At 47.2% G+C, this 21448-nt stretch overlaps 1 protein-coding gene across 1 annotated transcript; it reads left to right on the top strand.

The window, feature by feature from the left end:
* Positions 1-913: 913 nt before the first annotated feature.
* On the top strand, positions 914-20516 carry COPZ1 (COPI coat complex subunit zeta 1). Its single transcript, XM_036866701.1, has 9 exons — positions 914-973; positions 12005-12073; positions 13364-13445; positions 14078-14169; positions 15387-15442; positions 16743-16820; positions 16977-17028; positions 18249-18287; positions 19103-20516. The coding sequence occupies exons 1-9, from the start codon at positions 956-958 to the stop codon at positions 19148-19150; spliced, it is 534 nt and encodes a 177-aa protein (XP_036722596.1). The 5' UTR covers positions 914-955; the 3' UTR covers positions 19151-20516.
* The last annotated feature ends 932 nt before the right edge of the window (positions 20517-21448 follow it).

The raw sequence follows: 21448 nt of genomic DNA on the forward strand, positions 1-21448 counted from the left end.
CCTGACCTAAGTGGGGGTCAGGGACCAAGGAACTGAGGGGTGGGGGAAAGCTAAACTTCATCAAAATTCTTCCCTATTGTGAAATCTCTGCATTCAGTAAACTTCTCTTTTCTCATTTTGCAACGGTTTGTCCCTACTGGAAAACCGCAGACCTTGTTCCCTATACCCTTCCTTATCCTGGACTCTTTATCCCTTTGTCCTTCCTACTCTCCCCTCTCTAGTCTCCAAAGCTCTAACATCCCGTTTCACGTCCGGCCAAAGAAAATCTGCTTTTAGAAACTCCCTGGGTCAAGCAAAGTCTAGGACTCCACCTCGGGAAGATTGTTACTGTTAGCAATCAACCTCTAGAGGCCTTGGTTTATCTAAATAACACGCTGGGCATCTTGTGCCTTTACTCTATGGCTGTGCAGACTTTCTGCGAGTATGCTGGAGGGATCTGAGCGAGTCTGAAGGAAGAGCTAGCAGTGTTTCCCAAAGCAACCGTGGACATCAGGTACCTAACGGAGGCTCTGGATGGGGATTAGGGTAGGATTCTGTCGAGAGCTGCCTGTGTTAAGGGCTAAAGAGACACAGCGCTCCCTAAAGGGAGTGCGAATTAAAGTTGCTAAATCCGGCCGACGATATCATGTGCCCTCAGCCCTGCCAATTGAAAATTAATAATCGCTTCCTCTATTCCCCATGGAAACAACCCCGCCCCACTGACCCTCCCGCCCCATTCATTAGTGAGGCTTTGTTGTTTTATTGAGTGTTTAAACTGACAATCAAATATCTGCGCCTTCTGGCTGGACACCTTGCTTCCGCTAAGTAAGCTAGTACACTGATTGGTCAATGAAGTAATAGCTGACACCTGGGAGTCCAATAACCCTCATTCTGGGCGGGATCTAATGAGGACTTAGGGCCAATCAGCGGCGGCGTTGTCTCTGCGGCTCCACGTCGGCACCAGCTGCGGGGCAAGATGGAGGCGCTGATTTTGGTAGGAGCTGGAGGGGTGGCCGAGATGCTGCGATGTCCAGAGGGGCCGGGAGTCGGGGTTCAGCCTGAGTGGGAGGGGGTAGAAAGGGGAGTTCCGGGTAATCCTCGGGGTCCGAACGTTCTGCCGGTCCCTGGAATAGGCCTGTGGCCTAGTGCAGGAGCTAAAGCCTCGGTTTAGAGTAGGAAGCTCTGCCGGGGAGAGGGCAGAGTCAGTGGAAAGTTGAAGGGAGCACATGGAGCCCTTAGGACACATAGGATCATGAGCGTACTGGATTGGGGTCCTTCAGATTCCCTCTGATTATGATCATTGTGGATGATATCCTGATTTGAGTTTCCCCAAAACTCCAAACTCGCCTCAAATTGTCAGAATAGAGTGCAGGTGTTTGTCATCATAGGCTCCTCCTGATAGTTGTCACAGTGTGACTCTCCGTTGATAATTCCCCGTCATATTCCTTCAAAAAAAGCTATTTTCTTCTTCGGCTTCCTGCTATGTAGATTTGTCATCATGAGGAATCAGTATTCCATCAGAGTTCTGGAATACCTGATAGAGTCAGCATGGATTGTGGAATATTTTTCCTTATTCTGGACTCGTTATTCTGTTCTCCTTTTCTCTCTTCATTTAAACTTTGGGAATTCTTATTGTAGGATCTGGGATGCCAACTATTCCTCTGGTTATGTAAAACTTTTGGTGGCTAAAGGGCACCTTTTCGCTCCCCTGTCCATATGATCCTTTTCGCTTGTTCAAAAAAATAAAATACTATTACCCCTTCTTTAGAACTGAACCAGAGCGTTTCTCTCAAAAAAGCGCCCCCCCCCCTTTCAATTTGGGGATTTTAACGTATATATATGTGGGTGTAGGGATTTAGCTCCCAGCTCCTTCCTTAATTGAGTTGAACTCTAGGCCTTTTTTTTTCCCTTCAGCTCTTCACATGTACACATCCAGATCCTCATCAGGTAAAAGAGAATAACAGGTTTCAATTCCCCTCTTTCAAAATGGCAAAGATAGGGATAATTCCTTCCCATCATATGGATTGTTTAAGTCTAGGTAGAAAGCTTTAAAATCTTATTAAAGACATTTTCTGTACCAAGCAGTTAACCAGTATTCTTTTTTTTTTTTTTTTTGCACATGAATATTTATAGCAGCTTTATCACAATAGCTAAACAGTGGAAACAACTCAAATGTCCATCTCCTTGCGAATGGATAAACAAAATGTGACATATCCATACAATGGAATACAATTTGGCAATAAAAAGAAATAAAGCACTGATACACGCTACAAAATGGATAACCTTGAAAACATATGCTAAGTGAAAGAAGCCATTTACAAAAGACCTCATAGTATATGATTTCATTTATATCCAATGTCTAGACTAGGCAAATGTGTAGAGACAGAAAACAGATTAGTAATTGCCTAGTGCTAGTGGGAGGAGAAGAGTGATGGGGAGTGATTGCTAGTGGGTGTGGGGTTTCCTTGGGGTGATAAAAATGTTCTAAACTTAGATTATAGTGAGAGTTTCATAACTTTATGAATATACTAAATACAGTTGAATTGTACACTTTAAATGAGTAAATGGTATGTGAATTATATCTTTTAATTTTTGAATTTTATTTGATTTATTTTTTTATACAGCAGGTTCTTATTAGTTATTTATTTCATACATATTAGTGTATATATGTCAATCCCAATCTCCCAATTCATCCCCCCACCCCCCCTCCCCCACCATTAACCAGTATTCTTAACCAGTTAACAGACTGGGATAAATTCTAGGGAATTAGTTTCTTTGGAAGTTTAAGAAATTTTTAGACTGCCCCCTAGATCTGTTTAGAAGGGAGCCTGCCTAGAGGTAAAGGAGTGAGGGTGATATTACTTGAGGAGCCCTTTTAACAAGGGATTTGTGTGTAGTGCTGAACTGAGGGAGTTACATGTGAAAGTCTCTCTCTCTCACATTTTCTCTTACCTCAATTCTTGTCTCTGCTTCCTCAGCGAAGTCTGTTTCAACCTGCTTCTTCCTTATATCCATTTTAATCTATACCTAAGATGCTGCATTCACAGATCCTTGCTGACCTGGTCAGGTACCTCTGAAGTTTGCTCTAGAAACCTCACTGATTCTTTGTCATGAAGAACCTGTTTGATGGGGTAAGGGGAAACGAAGGTTTAGGGCAAAGGGCTTCCTCAAGGAAGCACGATCAAGACTAGGATTAGTTTTTGACTCCTAATCCTCCCAGACCAAGTGTCTCTCTGATGTTATCTCATCATGGGCTTTCCACATCTTCAACATGCCAAATTGTACTTTCAACTGTCAGTTATATAAAGCTTTTGTTGGGGACAAAGTACCAATAGGTATCAGTCCTTGTGCTGGTCACCAGAGTTCTTAGGATATTAAATTAGTATTTTCCTTCCTCTGTGTCAGCCCTTCCCAACATTTGTGTGTGTGTGTGTGTGTGTGTGTGTGCTGTTTACTATTTTCAATATATTTTGGGCCCCCAATTAAGAATTTATGTACCTTTCTCACCATTCCAGCCCTTCTCAACTGGAGTTCCAGGGGAGAATTAAGCCCTAATGCCCTAAGGTGTCATTGTATGTAATGGATCAGCTTCTCTGTTTACACAGTGACACTAGTTTTGTACTATCCTTGGGAGAAGTGACAAAATAGTATTTAAATAATTTTCAGTATTCAGTGGTTCAGATGAGGAACCGTGGTTGAGAATCAGGTGGTATTTCCTAAATTTTTATTTCTCTTCTCACTACCCTCACATACTGGCCCACGAAATTTAGCTCCGTCTGGTTCAGAATCACCCTTCTGTACTGTTCCTTTTTATCTCATCCGCTCTGTGTACTCAGCGGCATCCCCTAATTCTTAGGTCACCATCTTTGTTATGAAAAGTATAAGGAATTCCCTGGATTTTACCTTAGCTCTCTGCTGAGCTAAAGAGTTTACTGTGCCTGGATAGTATTTAACAAACCACTCCTTAGAGAGGGCAGGTACCTTCCAAAGTTCCTTTAGGCTTCCTCCTCTCACATTTCTGTTTCCTGGTTTGGCTGGCCCTCTGGGGAAACCTGATCAAAGCATATCCTTGTCTCCTCACCTCTACAAGACACATAGCCATAGGATATTTAGAAGAAGGGAAGAGTAAGCTAGAGGGGGGCAAGAAGGACCATCATTTGAAATTTGATCTGATTATGGGAATTTCTAAATACCAATAGGTTCCCTTCATTTAGGTACTTTACAGTGGGTGAGTTTCTTTCTTGAATTAAGTAATCCAGCCCTACCTTTCAAGCAGATTTGTCTGATCTTTCTCAGGTCTCTTTTCATCTCCTTCCATTCCCAGTGCTTGATAATAATGCCCCCAGCCCGCATCTTTGGACTCAGCTTCCTCTTTCCTGCTGTCTTCTGCTGGTTCTCTCTTAGTTGTGAATAGAGAGGGATCTCTGCAGGTCACCATTCTCCATTAATCACTTATGGAATCTTAAAGATAATGACTTATCCCCTTCCTCCTTCCCCTCTTTACCCTTTTTTCCTCAAAACTGAATTACTCTAGCAGTCTAGATCCTTAAATCTTTCCTCATAGGTTTCATTTTTCCTAATCCTCTCTGGATTCACTTTCTGAGTGCTTTTCCAGTGCTTTTTGGACTAGACTTCTTAATTTTATTCTTACTCTCCCCTTAATAAATTTCTATCCTAAAACAATGACCAGATCCTGAATTCTAAGCCTCATTCAAAAATCAGGGCATCCAGAGTGCACAAGAGTATGTGTATATATGGAGGAAGAAACTATGCAGAATACATCAGTGACTCTTAAAGGTTGATATTGCTCTGTGGCCTTTGCTTCCTGAATCATCTTAATGGGGCTTTTGTTAAATTCTTTTGGCACTAACAGTAGAGGTACTTGGCCTAAATGCCCCCTCCCCCTGCTCTGGGCAAAGGTATCAATTACATTAAGCCCCCAAAGCACTCCCATCTCGTTCCTGGCAGTCCCCTGTGCCCCTCTCCCAGCTGCGTCCTTGCCGGTGCCTGGCCCGTCCATTTCGTTAGGAGAAGCAATCTCCTCGTTCCTGCTCTGTGGAGATATATTTCTCAGCTAGGGCGCGAGCAGTGCCAGCACTGCCCCCAGTGAGGTCCCTGGCAACCATAAAAATTTTTATTGTGATTATGTTGGTGTCGGGGTGTCCATCTGGGTTATTGCACACCTAGTTTAATTGATTGAAGTTTAATTTATTGACACTTCAAATTAAATGATCAGAATAAACTGTGCTGTTACTCTGGCCGGCTTGTTTTAATGGTTGATTGCTGGAAGCAGACCTCGGCTTGAACTAAAACCCCTAAAGAGCAATTGACGCTGCTTCTAACTCTCCCCATGTCTTGCCCTCCAAGAAGACCTCGTTATAGATTTCCGACGTATTTATATATATTTTTTCCCTCTCCTTCACAGTGGTGGGAAAGAGTTGGTCCCCGGCAAAGTATAAATTATATCAGAGGTCTGGGGGAGCTGTCACATGGTCAAAAGAGGAGGAGGGGGCCTCCATGTGAAGAAAGCCAGACCCTTGAGAAGCCAGGTCTTCCCTGGGAGGCAGAGGATGAATGCAATTATCCAGATATTTGAGGGAGCCTAGTGGCAGATTTAGGGTCTTTTTCAGCTAGATACTTGCTACTGTTTTTTACTTTACTCCATCAACGTGACTTGGTTAGAGTCAGGATACTGACAAGAAAACTAGTTATGGAAAGGGGAGCTAGAGAAGCAAATAAAGGATGGAACAGGGGTAAAGAATTAGTGCCTACCTACCCACTTATGCTAGAGTAACTAGGAAGATGGAAGGCAGAGTGCCCATGGGCAGCTGATGAAGCTGGATTAGGAGGTTGGGTCCATGCACATTATAAGAGATCTGTACTGGCAAGGGCCTCCTCACATTCTGCCTCTGCTGATTCTGCACAGAATAGGCTTTCCCTCAGATCAGATTATTAGAGGAGTTCTCCTATCCTTAGATTCCCTAGCCTGTGTCACCTCTTCTGGTGTTTGACTACTCTCACCTCTTCAGGAAGTCTTTCCTGTTGTGTAACCTAAGTCTTACATGCTGCAGATGAAGCCTACATCTCCTTTTTTGGATTTTTAATATTCCCATTATTAAGGCAGATATCCCCATCCACAGCCAGTTGGCCTGGACAGCTCTGTCTACCAATTTTCTCCAACTCCTTTTCTACTATTTGTGTAGTGTTTAGAGGGAGGCTGAAACTAGGGGAGAGGATAGCAGTTCTGTCTCGGGGGTTGATTTGGGGGAGCAAGTAGACTGAAAGATGAACACAGAGGCTGTCAATTCAGTCTTTCAGAGACTACCTTTTTGTTTTCAGAAGCAGATGGAGGGTGGGGTGGGGAGTAAATTATGATACAAATCATGACCAAGGACTCATCAGAAATAGATCTAGCCCCATTTGATTTTTCCCTTTGCTGCATGATATTTCAGTGAGAGCCCTTGGGTTATCAAACTGGGCAGGCAGGAAGTTCTCATGTTGCTCTCAGGCCTCAGGTGTGGAGTACTGTGATTTCTGCTTGTTCAGTTCATCTCTTCCCAGCAGTGCTCCTCGCTTTGTCCCTCATTTCTGTAATTCTTTCATTTCCAGAATAGTTGAAGAATTAGGGACTGTGTGACCCCCCGGGCAAAAAATTCTCTAGCAGACAAGCTTCTGGAATTTTAAGAAAGGACCTGAGACTTTGCATTCCTGAAGAGCTTGGGGCCTGGTTATCTTTGTCCTGCCTGTCTCACAGCCGCGAAATTTAATACTGAAAGCTGGAGGGGTGTGGTGCTGAGCTTAGCTCCCCCTGCTGGCTGTGTTAGTTTTCTCAATCATTTATTAATTTATGAAGGCCACACACATATTTATTGAAGTCATTATTCGGTGCCTGGCAGAGGAGAGGGGGTGATTTACAAAAGTATCACTCATTTCCCCCTTTTTTCCTCCCCTCCCTGCACCGTCTTTTTGTCTTCAGAGAGAATCTCATTTAATTCTAAACCTAGGTCTATGAACTCCTTGAAATCATAAAAATTTGTGAATGTGTATTTTTCTGGTAACAAGGTCCATAGATTTCGTCAGCTTATCAAAGGGGGTCTGCTGTAACTCAGCAAAGTTATTAACCTTAACTGATCTAGCTCAGGCCTCTCATTTCACTGATGAGAAAGCTGAGTCCCAGAGAAAGGTAGAACTTGAGTTAATGACTGATGCAGACTATAATAAAGGATTTTAGGAGTTTAGAGACATTTTTTCCCGTAGTGGCAGACTTCTGGTGACCGTGCTTTCATGGTTTGTATCTGTCAGATAGGAAGATTCTTTCTAGGTGGCTCTTTCTGCCAACAGTTCTTCCTTCCTAAGACTTGTGTTCAGTTTCCTCTTAATAACCAATATTTGGTCTCAGGTCAGATGGGTAATGTTCCGTGGTACCTTGGCTCCTATTCTTTCCTGAGCTGTGCTGCCTGAATCTAAGCAAACCCCTGGGGAGTATGTGAAAACTGCCCTTCTCTGGCAAAACCTTTGCTAATTCTTCTTTTCTTTTCATCTGAAGTCCCCAGGCTTGTGGCTGGCAAATTGGAGCCCTCAATCCCAGAGGAGCTTTTCATTTTAAAGAAATTGGCACAGAATCAGGGAGCAAAATACCTGCTTAGCCATGTGGAGCTGGGAGTGGTATCTAGAAATTTCTCCTAGTTTTTACTGTCTTGGTTTTACTTTATAAATAGGGTTGAGGGAAGAGCATCTTGTTTCTAGTTGATGGAGACCCATTGCCAAGCCAGGGTGCTACTTTTTGGCATGGCCATAAAGATTTCTTTACAAGTGGGGAATGAAGAACTTCCTAGGAATCTCAACCAGATTCTTACTTGTGTCCTTTCAGCTTTGTGGATAGCATCCTCTAACTCCACAAAGACTTCTTGGCTCCCTCCCTCCTCCTCCATCCCCCACAAAGGATCAAATAAAATAATTAGTCATAGGCCTCAAATATCCTGTCTACCTGCTCCAAACACTACCCTAGTCCTCTTCTGGTGGCGTATCATGATGTTACCCCAGAGTGTCCTCTTACTATATACATTGTGGATAGACTTAATTCAGTGCTTTTTCAGGGCCCATCTCTCCTAGTTTGACTTACAAGACACACAAATAGAGAGCTTTTCTCCAGAGCTGCCTTTTTAATATTTCTGCTAATGACTATAGTGCTGAGGAAGCTGCAGGTCATCCGAAGGCCCACAGGGGGCAGCACGAGGAACGACTCTTCCCTTCTAGTCCTCTGTGTGCTGGGGTAGGGTAGGGGATAATGGGAGATGGTGATGTTTTTCACCAGGCTTCAGAAGCCCCTGATTGAGATAAAAGACTTGTTTGCAGCAGGCTCGTTGCTTGTTCGGTGTTGTTTCAGCTCTCCTGAGGAGTCCAGTCTAGTTTTCTTGATAATAAAAATGGACATGAAAATCTATCTGAGCCACCCACCATCCCCAAAACCAATCTGCCTGCACATCATTTCCAGGCACCATTAGCATTTGAGGTGAAGTTCTGTTATACACTCAGGCTGTGGCTCTCTGAAAGTCAGTGCATCACAGAACTTTGTCTCGAAAGCTTTCTAGCAGCTACCCATTTGGGAATGGGAGGGAAGAATAGACCTTTAAAATCCTTTGAACATGGCCCTGAGCTTGTAGTGTCTTTCTCAATAATCAGCATTTAATGTGTTACAAGGTCAAGCCTAGTCCATTGTCCAGGAAGCCCATTTCTCAAGAGCTGGGAGTTATTTATAAACTTGCCCTTTGCAAAAAACTTAAAATGAAATTACATTATCAGTAATGGCTTCTGGGCCCTTTAAACTGGCTGGTTTTATGATATGAGAGGAGCTCCAGGCCCTCCCCACTCCTGAGAGGTAAAGGCCCCAGGCTGAAGTGGAACCAGCTGCAGTCAGGAGGTGGCAGGAGAAGTAAAGGAGAAGCTGCCAGTTCTGGCTGTAGCAGAGTGGAGAATTAAAGCAGCATTTAAGCTCTTGCCTAAGTTCTCAGCTTTATTTAGTGTGGTCATTTCTTTGGAAGTTTAAAATGACCAGCCTTTTCTCTAGTGCCATCGTACCCTTTTCATACTTAGGGTCCCTTCTGGTCTTCTCCTTGCCTGCCTTTGCCTGTATTTTATCCTTCCCAGGAAGATCCATGTTTCTATTTTGGGGGTTTCCTTGATTGCGTCTTCTAGGAAGCCAGTGAAAAGAGCCAGGAGCAGGACCCAGGAATCTGTCTCTCTCTTTGCCGGCTGTTTTAGGCACTCTCTCACCCTGTTGGCCACAGAGGACTGTCTGACTGTCCTAGTTGGCTGGTGGCCATAAGGGTTTTTTTTGTTGTTTTTTGTTTTTTAAATTTTTTGGCTGTGTTGGGTCTTAGTTGCTGCGCACTGGCTTTCTCTAGCTGTGGTGAGCAGGGGCTACTCTTCACTGCGGTGCGTGGGCTTCTCATTGCGGTGGCTTCTCTTGTTGCAGAGCACGGGCTCTAGGCACACGGGCTTCTGCAGTTGTGGCACACGGGCTCAGTAGTTCTGGCTCGCGGGCTCTGGAGCACAGGCTCAGTAGTTGTGGCGCACAGGCTTATTAGTTGCTCCGCGGCATGTGGGATCTTCCTGGACCAGGGATCGAACCCATGTCCCCTGCATTGGCAGGCGGATTCTTAACCACTGCACCACCAGGGAAGTCCTGCCATAAGGGTTTTTCTTTGCTTTGGGATCCCATTCTTTCTAGAGATGCCAGACTTTGTGGCTGCAGGCACAAGTTACCTGCGCCAGATCAATGCCCGGTTTCAACCATTGGGAAACTCTCTAAGGTTGCTGTGAATGCGGATAGAGAAACAGAGCCAAAGATTTCCAGGGAAAATGTTGTGGGAAAAATGATTTCTTCTAAATTTCCTTCCTTATGGACTTCTTTTCCTCTATTAAGAAAACTCATTCCCATGACTGTCTCCCTGTTGGTGAATCGAGGATCCAAGTTGCTATAGAACTGAGCCTGCTTTATGGGAAGATCTTTCTGTGGGGAATTAGGAGTTAGGAAAGCTGCTTTATTTGTGACTTTTTAGATGAGACTCTAGAGGACGTCCTTCTGCTAGACAGAGTCCCTTAGTTTGAGAGAGTGTTCCGGAGAGTAATGTGTATAGCATGGGCATCTTTAAGGAATGTCTATCAGAGGAGGATGACTTGGTAGTAATATCACCCAAAATGGCCACACCAAAAATTCTACCTGTACGTGGATGTCTAATTATAAGAGAATCCCCTAGATGCTTACTGCAGCAATAAATTTCTACTTTACTCTCAAACTTCATTTATTCTCATAATCATTCAATAAATATTGAGAGTTTAGTATATGTCAGGCATTGTTCTGGACACTTGTAATAAATCAGTGAAAGAAACAAAAATTTCTGTCCTCAAGAATCCAAGTGGGGAAAGCTTACATTCTTTATCACCCTGATCTCAAAAGACTGGGTTCCCTTTACTCTCATTCTTTTTTTTTTTTTTTTATTTGGCCAAGCTGCGCGGCATGTGAGATCTTAGTTCCCCGACCCAGGGATCGAACCTGTGCCCCCTGCAGTGGAAGCACAGCGTCTCAACCACTGGACTGCTAGGGAAGTCCCTACTCTCATTCTTAACTCCTTGAGCTAAGGTTGGTTCTTTGCATGGAACCATAAACCCCCTGGAGCCTTATGGGATAGTTTACCTTTGTAGAGGCTGCAGATCCTTGGCAGTGAATCTTTCCTCATCACCTTTGGGTCTTTGTTAAACATATGCTCGGAGAATATGTTTGGCCCTGTGAAGGCTGTGGGTTTCCTAAGTAGGGCCAGGAAACGGAGGTAGCAAAGCAACAGCCTTGTCTCAAAGCACGGGAGAAGGATATCCATGGTAAGTAACGCTGATTAGAAAGTCAAGGAATGTGAGCCTGAAGACACCTTCCGTACACATCCCATGGCCTCCCTTCCTTTCCTCTTCTTCCTTTCCTGTTAGCTGGTTCCCTGGAAGTTGCAGGAGTGGAGGAGCTTTTGCAAAGTGATATGCTTAGAGTTTTAGTGTAACTGTTAAGGCTGAGACTCTGATTTCTTTTTCTTTGTTTTTCTTTGGTTTTTTTTTTGTGGCTATGCCAGGCAGCATGCAGAGTCTTAGTTCCCCGACCAGGGATCAAACCCGTGCCCCTGCAGTGGGAAGCGCGGAGTCTTAGTCACTGGACCGCCAGGGAAGCCCCTGATTTCTTTGGGAGCCAGTTTCCTCAAAGGTTGCTTTTTGGTAGTGAAAGAACACTCCACTCCTGCTCCTTGTCTCCAGGCTCCAGAGTGTTTCTTAGAGGAAGCCTCTTCTTAACTGCTTCTTAACTACCACAGATTCAGATTGCTTTTTGTCTTGGCAAGTTAAGTGGTGGTCGTCAGGGTATAGTAGAGGAGTTAAGATCCTAGGGGAAGTCTTGGAAGATGGATGTCTCACTGGGCTGCATTCAGAACTGGTGTGTCTGTGTGTGAGTATGTGCGTGCATGCGTGCTTGTTTCCATCTGCTCAGTATGTGGGTGGTTTAGGGAAGCCTTTCTTTATGCCTCTGCATTGCTACTGCTCAGGACTTGCAGGAACTTCCAAGTACACTAGGGCAGTCAACGCTATTATTCAGAGAGCCTCGTGCAGTGCCTGTTAATTAATCTGGTTACATTCCACATTCCATACCCACCTGTGCGTGGGAGACCAGGGAGGGAGAGTATTTGGAAACTAACTGTAGCATAATATTTGGAATAAGAAATATTAAGCCCTCTGTGAGTCTGGCTCATAGAAATTGTTCCCTCTGGTGCTGCTTTGGGTCCTTTGTTGAAATGTCCCCTCCCGCAATTCAGTTCATTTACCACTTGGTCATTCTCAGTGGGAAATGTCAAAATCTAACCAGGTTGGGATAGGGGACCTACAGAGGCACCTCTGTATCCCCTTGCAGCCCCAGTGGGACCAGGGGAAGGTATCTGGTTTGCTAATGGTGGCAAGAGCCTTCAGGACTGAAGGTATGTTCATATCTCTTCAGGAACCCTCCCTGTATACTGTCAAAGCCATCCTGATTCTGGACAATGATGGAGATCGACTTTTTGCCAAGGTGAGATTCCCTTTCAGATTAGTTTAGGAGCAAAGACAGACTTTTTCTGAGCTTTGGATCTTGGGACTGGCCCTATTAACTCATATTCATCCACACATAATTTTGAGAATTCTTCCATCTACCTCTGACTACTCCAGATAAAACCTACACTGCTCCTGTCTCTTAGTTGCCCTGCTTCCCTACTTGCCATCCTTAGGCTTTGTCATCAACATCAGAACAGGAAAAAGCTTTGGAACCTTGGTTTCTGAACAAAGCAATGTCTAGATGTGAGAAGCAGCCTGCCCATGCCCATCACTCCTGTCCCTTTCTCTTCTACCTCATCATCCTGCCTGGGTTTTTCCAGGGAATTCTCTTGCAGCTCCAGGGTTCCAGTCCTAGGTCTCCAGTCACCACCTAGCTTGTTACCTCCTGAGTTCCCCAGTGGGATGTTTCTAACTTTGGATCTATTGAAAGAGAGGAGAAAGGACACCCCTCTCCTCTCCCTCCATATTCTCCCCCTCCTGGAGAAATTTTTTCCGTCCCTGGTGGATTAACTCTGGGCGAGCATAGCATAAATCAATCAGCAGGTAGAGATTAGTTTAGAATTCACCAGCTGTTCCTCCCTGTAATTGGATGTAACTATGCAGGACACCTTTTGAAACAGTTATCCAGTTACTAAATGCCAGGCCTGTTATAGGTCTTCAGCTGACTGCAACGGATTAGCCCCTGAAGAGCAGAGCGATTTAGCAGCCTGCATCTCCACCCCCTTGCCAGGGAGAGCTTGGGAGTGGGCTCCACAGTGTGCTAGCTTGCCTCCCGCTTCTTCCAGTTTGCTGGAAAGGAAGCTAAGATACAGGAGATCAGAGAGCACAGGCAGGGCTTGCCCTTCTGTAGAGGAGGTGTTTGCAGCCCTTCCCCATCCCTCAGCCCTGCATAGTGAGGGCCTGGTGCCTTTCGTGTTCTCTAGCAGTGCGCCCTGACCTGGGGTGGCGCCTGGGAATGGCCTCAGGGTTGCTGCCCTAGAATGCAGACGGGGCAGAGCCTCATCACAGGGCTTCTAGGCCTCTTGCCCTTCCAGTCTGAGAACTGTGAGGCGGGGTGGCTTGTAGCAGGGTCCTGAGAAACCTCGTTTTGTATCCGATTACTCACTGCCCATTCCCTGCCTCTGTAGTTCTCCCTTCTTCGTGTCAGTATTTCTCCCTCACCCCACGCCTTGAAGGAGAGAAATCCAAGATCCAGGGCAAAACAGTCACTAGTCATTCTGGGCTCCCAGCTCTAATGACCCAACTCATCTCCTTTCCCTCTGACCAGTACTATGACGACACCTACCCCAGTGTCAAGGAGCAAAAGGCCTTTGAGAAGAACATTTTCAACAAGACCCACCGGACTGACAGTAGGTCGCCTTCCTTTCACTACTCCCTGCAGTGGGAGAGCCACAGCGGGAAGGGGTTGGCGGCGGGGGGGCGGCGGAGAAAGGGCAAAATGACTCTGCCTCCTTCTTCTCTTTCTTCCTCCTCCCCTCATATAATAAACTCTTCAGAAATGTAATGGAGAGGTGAGTGTACCTCACGCGGGAATACCGTGCTAGAAGGTTGGCTGTTAGCTACCTGTCTAGTCCCCGGATTTATGAGCCTCACTTGACAAATTTAACTGCAGCTCTGCTTATTGTACCGCATCCATTAGGGCAGGTAAATGGAAGTCTGTAAAGGTGACCGCTCTGCATTTTCACCTCCGAAGGATTGACTAGTATCCTGTCTCGTATACAAGGAGGGAAATAAGGCTACTGGTGGCTGGGGGGCAGGAGCAGTTAGAGGAGAAGATACTTAGACTCCCCCAAGTTTACACTTGCCACCCTCTGCTACCACCCGAAAAGAAAAAGCAGGTCCACTTCAGTCTTTGGGGGTCATTAAGACCTGCCTCACCTCAGCCCCACACAGCTGGATACCAGGAGTTCATGGTAACTCCCTCTTTCCTACTTCTTTGTCTCAGGCCACCCACCGTTTCCACCTTTGTTCCCCCGCACAGGTGAAATTGCCCTCTTGGAAGGCCTGACAGTGGTATACAAAAGCAGCATCGATCTCTATTTCTATGTGATCGGCAGCTCCTATGAAAATGAGGTGAGGAGCCCCACCCCTCTTTGCTGTCTCTGCTGTCCCCTCCTGAACCACCGGCAGGACCTCGTGACTGGTTCTGGGCCCTAGGACTGCCACGTCCCTGTGTCCCTCTGGCGTCTGGCTGGCTAACGAAGTTGTCGGAGATCCCTGTCAGCCTCACAGACACGGCCGAGCAACTGAATCAACCTAGAATGGAAGCTTTCCCAGATTTCTGTGTCCGTGTAGGACACACCATCTATGTTTTGATACATACTGTCTATGTTTTGATACATACTAATGTGTAATACCAATGGCCTTCCCTGGATGGTGTTTTTAAGATGGATTTCTGAGGTGTGGTCAGGGTTCAGGGGATCCTTGCTCCTGCTGTGCAGGGTCCGCACCTGACTGAGTTCGGGTCACTTAGGCAACATTGTGGGTCACGTCGAAGCCATACCTTCTGAGTGGCTCTCTGAAGACTGTGGGTGTAGTCCTAACCTGCTTCCTAAACTCAGGAGAAGCTATTTACCTTAGGTCACAACTTCTAGGAGAGTAGGTAGGTAAAAATAAGCCCCTACATAATTTGAGGCAAAAGTCAAAGTTTGAGAGAACCAACTCTTCCTGAGTTCTTATTGCTGCAAGTGCTTTGTAGAATACATTGTTATTTAAACCTTACAGCACTTCTGTGAGTTTTGGGCATTAGTGCCCTTGTTTTATAGGTGAGGAAACTAAACCTTGAGGAACCATATGAAATTACTTATATTTGACCACTGTCGGACTACAAAAGTGGCAGTTTCATGTGGTTCAAACTGATAACTTTCCCAGGGTCACACATCTAGAAATGGCTCGGCTGGGATTTAAGCCCAGATCTGTCTGACTCCAAAGTCCATTCTCTTTTGACAACAGTCTGACCTCAGCTATTGCTTGGTTAATGATTTTTCTACCGAAGACATAGGGTAACACATATACAGTTGGTAAAGACGTGAAGAAGACTGTGACAGGAAAGTTCTGTTTGAACAGTCTGGTCAAAGAGAGACCTAAAATCATGGGGTCATGAAGCAGAATTTATTTCTGTGGGGAGCCACGGGTCCTCTTCCTGTTTTACTCTCACTTCCACCTTATGCTGTTGGTCCTTTGTGAAAGCCTGTGTCTTTTGATGCTTAATGAGTTAGAGGGCTTTGTCTTCAGGTAGCAGCTTTCAGGGCCTTGAACCTTATCCTTCTGCTTCTTCTGTCTCCAAACAGCTGATGCTCATGGCTGTTCTGAATTGCCTCTTCGACTCGTTGAGCCAGATGCTGAGGTGAGCAGGCCATTCTTGACATCTGTTTGCGAGGGACAGTCACTGTTCTTCAGGTCCAGGGATTTGTGGGGGATGAGCAGAGGCTCTGGGGAGTTGATTTACCTGGAGAAGTCGGGCTTATTATTTCAGAGTAATTTGCACTGATAGGGCGGACTGGATGGGAGAGTGTGTTACTCCTGTGGAGTAATTCTCCTGAGAAAAGGGACCGGGAGGGAGCAGAATCTTTGCCTCTGTGTCTGCTCTCGCATCCCCCAGTGGCTCTGTCAGAGTTCCAAGCACCCTCAAGGTGCTTTCCCGGGCTTCATTCTTTACATTCACGGTAGAGAAAGGGCAAGCATTGGGAAATGTCCCAGATGCAACAGCAGCACCCTGGGAATGGAGGCAGCACTCACAATTTTTCACGTCCGGCCCTTAGTTTTTCCTTCTAGAGCGCAGGAAGAATGTGCCTTTTACCCTCTCCTCCCCGTCCACCTCCCCGCCAGCCCTCTGTTCCCCATGCAGATGGGCAATAGAAGAGATACAAGATACTCTTCCTGAAAACACCCAGGGCTCCCAAGTGAAGCCAGTACAGACAGCCATCCGGACAGAGCAGAATCAGCAGGTGCTCTCAGCCCTGCAGAATCAGCGGGGTGAACGGCTCAGATTTCCTCAGGAAGGGGATGATTTATTTCTTAGCCAGGTGATTGAATAGACTTGATTTCGGTGATCTAGTGAAAGAGTCAGACTGACGGATGTGACTGGCCATATGCACCAACCACCAGACCTGAGGCTGGTGGATGCCGGGCCCTGGCAGTGCCCAGCCCCCTAGCTGGGCTTCTTTTCAAGGCCTGAGCAGAGCTGGGGGAGCTGGTGGTGGGAGCAGAGAGAAGCTTGGAAGCCTTGTCAGAGCTTGAGTGCAAACAGAGTTTGCACTCAGCCCCTCCTCACCTCCCGCCACCTCCAGATTGAGTTTTAGCTCTGTGTGCTCCCTCTTTTCCACCCACTGATGTCAGTGCTCATGAGCAATGTTGTGAGCAGCAGCGTGGCAGGTAGGAAAGAAACAATAGCTCTGGAAATCAGCCCTTGACTAGTCAGAAGTTGACTGTGTGTGTATTTTGAATCTCTTTCCTGGCATCCCTGGTCGTTACTCAGCAAATAAGAGTAGGAAGGGGGTTAGAATGGGTTAGCCAGAAAGTGCTTATTTACTTCTTTGTGTGGTTCGTGGAGACATATATTGGTCTAGTTTAGGCTCCCCAGCTCAGACAATGTCCTAGGATCCCTTTCACACTCAGGTGGGTTTTCTCTTCTCTCGGGGACTCAGGAAAAATGTAGAAAAGCGAGCTCTGCTGGAGAACATGGAGGGGCTCTTCTTGGCTGTGGATGAAATTGTAGACGGAGGGTGAGTGCTCGGACCTCCCTGGACCTCCCTGGATCTGGGGTGAGGGGTGGGGCCACTGCCCCTGTCCGAAGGCAAGGGGGCCGAGTGACCAGTTTCCCCACAGTAAGTTGGTTCTTCAGGACAGAGTGAACAATGGTCTCTTCTTTGTCTTTTCAGGGTGATCCTGGAGAGCGATCCCCAGCAAGTGGTACACCGGGTGGCGTTAAGGGTAAGCAGAACTATCTCCCCTCTACATCCCCCATCTACTCACCCTCCAGGGCCAGACCTGCTAAATGATCTAAGGGTTGGGGCTTGTAGAATACATACTTGTAGAATACTGTCTCCTTCCCTTTCAAATTCTCATTGTCTCAAAGAAGGGAAGCAGGAGGAATATATTTCTGCCCCTCACCTGGTACCTAGCATCTCATACAGTCTGCACAGAGTGGACATTTAATACATACTTATTAAATCAAAGATGAAATAAAGGGAACTTTAATATTGATGGTTCTGAAATGATAAAGGAATTTGAGGTTGGCTTCTTCTTCCTGTGGGAATGAATCCCAATTATCTGAGGCAGAGGAATGTCTTCCTTGTCTTTTAAAGTCTTTTAGGACTGAGAACAGTACCTCTCCGTCAGGAAGTACTTATTTGCCAGAACCTCTGTCCTCTTTGGTGCTAGTGATAGCAGAAAGAGGCCTCTGAGTTAACCAGAGAAAGCTCCAAGTCTGCTGGGTGCAGAGAGAGCCTGCCAGCAAATTGTAGGGGTGCAGAGATGCCTGAGCAGAGCCAGTCTCTCCATTCACAGAATGTCCCGGCTCTGACCTCCACAGAGTGAAGGCTGACAGTGCCGGGTAATGGGAAATCTTCTCCCTTAACTGCCGTGGGCTCCATTTGCATAGTTTAATCTTCTCCTCTAACATATGTCTCTATGTGGCAAGAGAGAAGGTCCCCCCCCACCCCATGCCTTCACCAGCTCCCTCCTTCCCCTTCTCAGGCTGCTGTTGCAGCAGTTTATTTCTTCAAATTAACATGCTGTCGTTACCCATCAGGCCTTGCGGGATCCATTAAACTACCCTGGGCTCCCCCTTATCCTCTCCCTAGCGATACTGATATTCGGGGAAGGTCTTCTCTGACTAGGGAATCTGGTCTCCCATCCTCAAGTTGAGGATCAGATAACCTGCTGATTACCTGGAATGGAATAAATCTTTTAAGAAGTCCTCCTGCCTTAAAACAGAAGATGGATGAAATGACCCTTTTTTGCTCAGCAGTCCCTCTGGCCAAGTAAAACTGTGGCTGTACTAACTAGTCCCTAGGAGGGACTGAGAAGGTTAGGCCATGTGCCCTTTGCTTCAGTTTAAAGGACCACCTCTTCCTTCTCCATTGTCCCACCTCAGTCAGGTCTTACTCCAGCTTTCTTCCACGCTGAATGCTTGTCTCTCTGTGCCGTAGGGAGAAGATGTCCCCCTTACGGAGCAGACCGTGTCTCAGGTATGACTGTCTTCCTTCGTCCTCTCCAGATGGACTGGGTCACTAAAGAGGCTAGCATAGTATTCCACCCCAACCCACCAAGCCTGAATTCAGGAGACTAGAGACTGAAGACACATCTTCTTGGGCTCCCTCCTAGTCCAGAAAACGGGCTCATATAGCCCGCCGCTCCCTACCCCGCTCCAACTCCTATCCCAGTTTCCTATGAGCAGTAGGCTGTCAGCCTCGCTCTGTACCCTTCAAACCCTCCCTGCCTGATGCCTCATTCAGTGATTTATTCCCCAGCAGAAGCTTGCCTTAAGCAGATGATCTGTGTGCGTGCACACACACACACTCTCTGTCTTTCTCTTATTATTCAAATGAGGGCTAAGCTGGAAATGCATATTCTAGAATTTGCAGGTTTTGCAGGTCGATCTTGCTACTTTGCAGAGAGATTGTCTACCTGATGCGGAGGGGGGCCAGGGAGGGATTCTGTTTTCTACCCACTTGGAGTTCTTACCAAGAAGTCCATCTGGATGTGGTAAAACTCTCCCCCCGCCACCCCGCTTTAACATATGTCCGGTAACCCCCAGTTTTTTTCTTTCCTCCCAGGTATACCTCTTCTCTCTTCATCCCCCCAGTGGGCTTGAATTTTTTTGGAATTTCCCAAACTGATAGTCCTCTAGGGCCTTAGAGAGCTTCTTCCCATCCCTCTACCCTTGGGAATTTTCTATTTGCCAATCTTCTAAGGACAGGGATGGCAAGTGAGGGGAAGGAGAGACCCATCCCCCCACCCCCACCCCTCAGCAAGCCCCTCAATGCCACCCTTGTCCCTGCAGGTGCTGCAGTCAGCCAAAGAACAGATCAAGTGGTCACTCCTTCGGTGAAGACCCCACTGTTCCTGGCTCCTCACCCCCTCAAAAAATCCACATGTCTGCTGTGACTTCTCATCCAGCCCCCCAACTGATGCTCTCAGGGTCATCTCGGGGATAACAGGGATCCTTAAGTCTCCATCCTGTCTGTGGTTGCCCCCTCGCAAACCCGTATACGCCTCCCGTTCCTTCTCACTCTTTTTTGCAGTCCTGGGAGTAAAGCTGTCAGCAGATTTGGACACAGGGCAGGGGAAGCACCCTCTTCCTTGCTCGACTGGATTATGCTCCCGTGCTCTCCTATCCGCCATATTTTCTCCTCCACTTCTGTGCCCTTTGCTGCAGCTACACTTCAGATCAAAGCAGGAGAAAGAATGTGCTGAGTGTTTTCCTCCCTTTGCCTTTACCCTGCCTTCATCCCAACAGCCCATATGTCCAGCAAGGGGAGAGAGAGAGAATTCTTTTCTGTAGAAGGAGTGCGGGTGGGGAGAGGCATATGAAGTCTCAGCCACAGCCCTGCTTTCTGGCCTCGGTATTTTCTCCCATTCCTTCTTACTGCCCAGGCCTCCAGCCTTGGAAAAAAGATTGGGAACAGCTCATAGGCAGGGGACAGAGTGGAAGGAGCAGTGATTTAAATTTTATTGGAGAGGGCTTATAAAATTCTGTATTTCAGACACAGCTGCATTTTTTACCCTGATCCTGGCTTATAGCTTCAAAACTGCTGTGGTCTGTGAGTGTTCGTTGTGGGAGTGTCTGTCTCTCGGTCTGATACCTTAACTTTCCACCTTCACTACCCGTGCGAGCTCTGCCTGGCTTGCCCTGTCTGTGCTCTGGAGCCAAGCCAGTCCCTGATCTAAAACTCCATTCTAGTCTTGGGAAGAAGAGTTTCTGCTCAGAACTGGGGATGGGGTGGAATTTACGACTTGGGCCTCTGGGCTCTCTCAGTCCCCTTCTCTCTCCCACATGCACCTCACTCCTCTGCCTTGGGTCTGCGATCTCTGCTGCCTAACCCTGTCCTCTCTCTGCCTCAGCCTTACATCCGGGTGGTAGGTCTGGGCGCCTCCCTTCCCTAGGTCGCTGAGAGAGGTGCCTTTCTTCAGAAGACCTTTGGGATTTGGATTTCCCCAGGAAGACGGAGGATGGGACACCCACTGTTGGGTCATCTCTCCCCTTGACCCAAAACTTCCCACAAAAATGTCTCAAGAAACCTTCCTGAGACTTAGCGTTCTGCCCCCACCCACTAACTGCCAGTTCTGCAAGTGGGGCGGATAACTGGGCATCCTGGAGGGGGCGTTTTTGTGTAAGAGATGTACGGAGTCAGGATGCTAGCCAGCTTCATATACTGCTCTGCGCAAAGAGGAATAAAACATTTCTTTTTCCAAACTGCCTTTGTGTGATGTTTCCATTCCTCTTCCTCTCTTCTTGGCAGCTGCTCCTATTCCTCTAAACACCCCCCCCCCAACGCCCGCTCCCCCTCTTATAATATTTCTTCTCTCCCACCTCAGAGAATCCCCAGCATTCTGCCCCCCACCCCCCATCCCTAATTTACGGGGCTCTTTGCCTCCTTGGCATCTCCCCGGCCACTCGCCTGGAAATTGGCGCCAGGGGTGGGGTAGGGATGGTATTTTCTCAGTGGGAGTCCCAGGGAACTGAGTGCTACCCCACCACCCCCGAAGCCAGCTGCCTGCTCCCGCCTCAGCCATTAGTAACCTGGAGACGCGCACCTGCGTGGGGGCCGCCTGCAGCCCCGGCTCCCTCCCTGCACCTCCCTCTCCCGCTCCGAAATGGCGCTGAGCGGGTTATTTATCGGAGCCAGTGCTGCTCCAGAAGGTCAGGACAGTGGTGTAAATAACCTCTCCTCGCCATTTCCCCGTCCCTCCAGAGCCTGCTCCCCTCCCCCTCCTCCACCTTTCTTCGCACAAATGAATGTGGCTGGGCTGGCGCAGAGCCTGGCCCTGCATCTTAATGGGGCGGTGAGCTCACAAGATGGATTTAGCTGGGGGTTTTATGGTTGCCGCGGCGACAGGAGAATGCTTTGGTTTTCTTTACCCCTTCCCCTGCAGGATTTGAAGGAGAGGGGGAGTGTGGGGAGCCGTTGTCTGCACTGCAATCTGAAGGGTCTCTGTCACCTCTACTGCTCGTGAGATAGGCCTGTAATTCTGGGGTTAGGCAAGAGAGACTGCATTGGGACCTCAGATAGGAAAGGATGAGGGAAGAAAGGTAACCAGAGGGGGAAGCCTCTCCAGCACCAAGGCATGAAACCTACAGTTGTCCAGTCTTGCCTGCTCTTTGAGAACCTAGCAATTCAGTTCAGCA

Source organism: Balaenoptera musculus, chromosome 10 (genome assembly GCF_009873245.2).
Source record: "Balaenoptera musculus isolate JJ_BM4_2016_0621 chromosome 10, mBalMus1.pri.v3, whole genome shotgun sequence".
Classification (NCBI taxonomy): domain Eukaryota; kingdom Metazoa; phylum Chordata; class Mammalia; order Artiodactyla; family Balaenopteridae; genus Balaenoptera; species Balaenoptera musculus.

What these genes read in the sequence shown, in the direction of transcription:
- COPZ1 (XM_036866701.1), top strand. An exon ending in TACACCGGGTGGCGTTAAGG is followed by an intron (nt 17,029 to 18,248) that starts GTAAGCAGAACT and finishes TCTGTGCCGTAG; the next exon opens with GGAGAAGATGTCCCCCTTAC. An exon ending in CGGAGCAGACCGTGTCTCAG is followed by an intron (nt 18,288 to 19,102) that starts GTATGACTGTCT and finishes TTGTCCCTGCAG; the next exon opens with GTGCTGCAGTCAGCCAAAGA.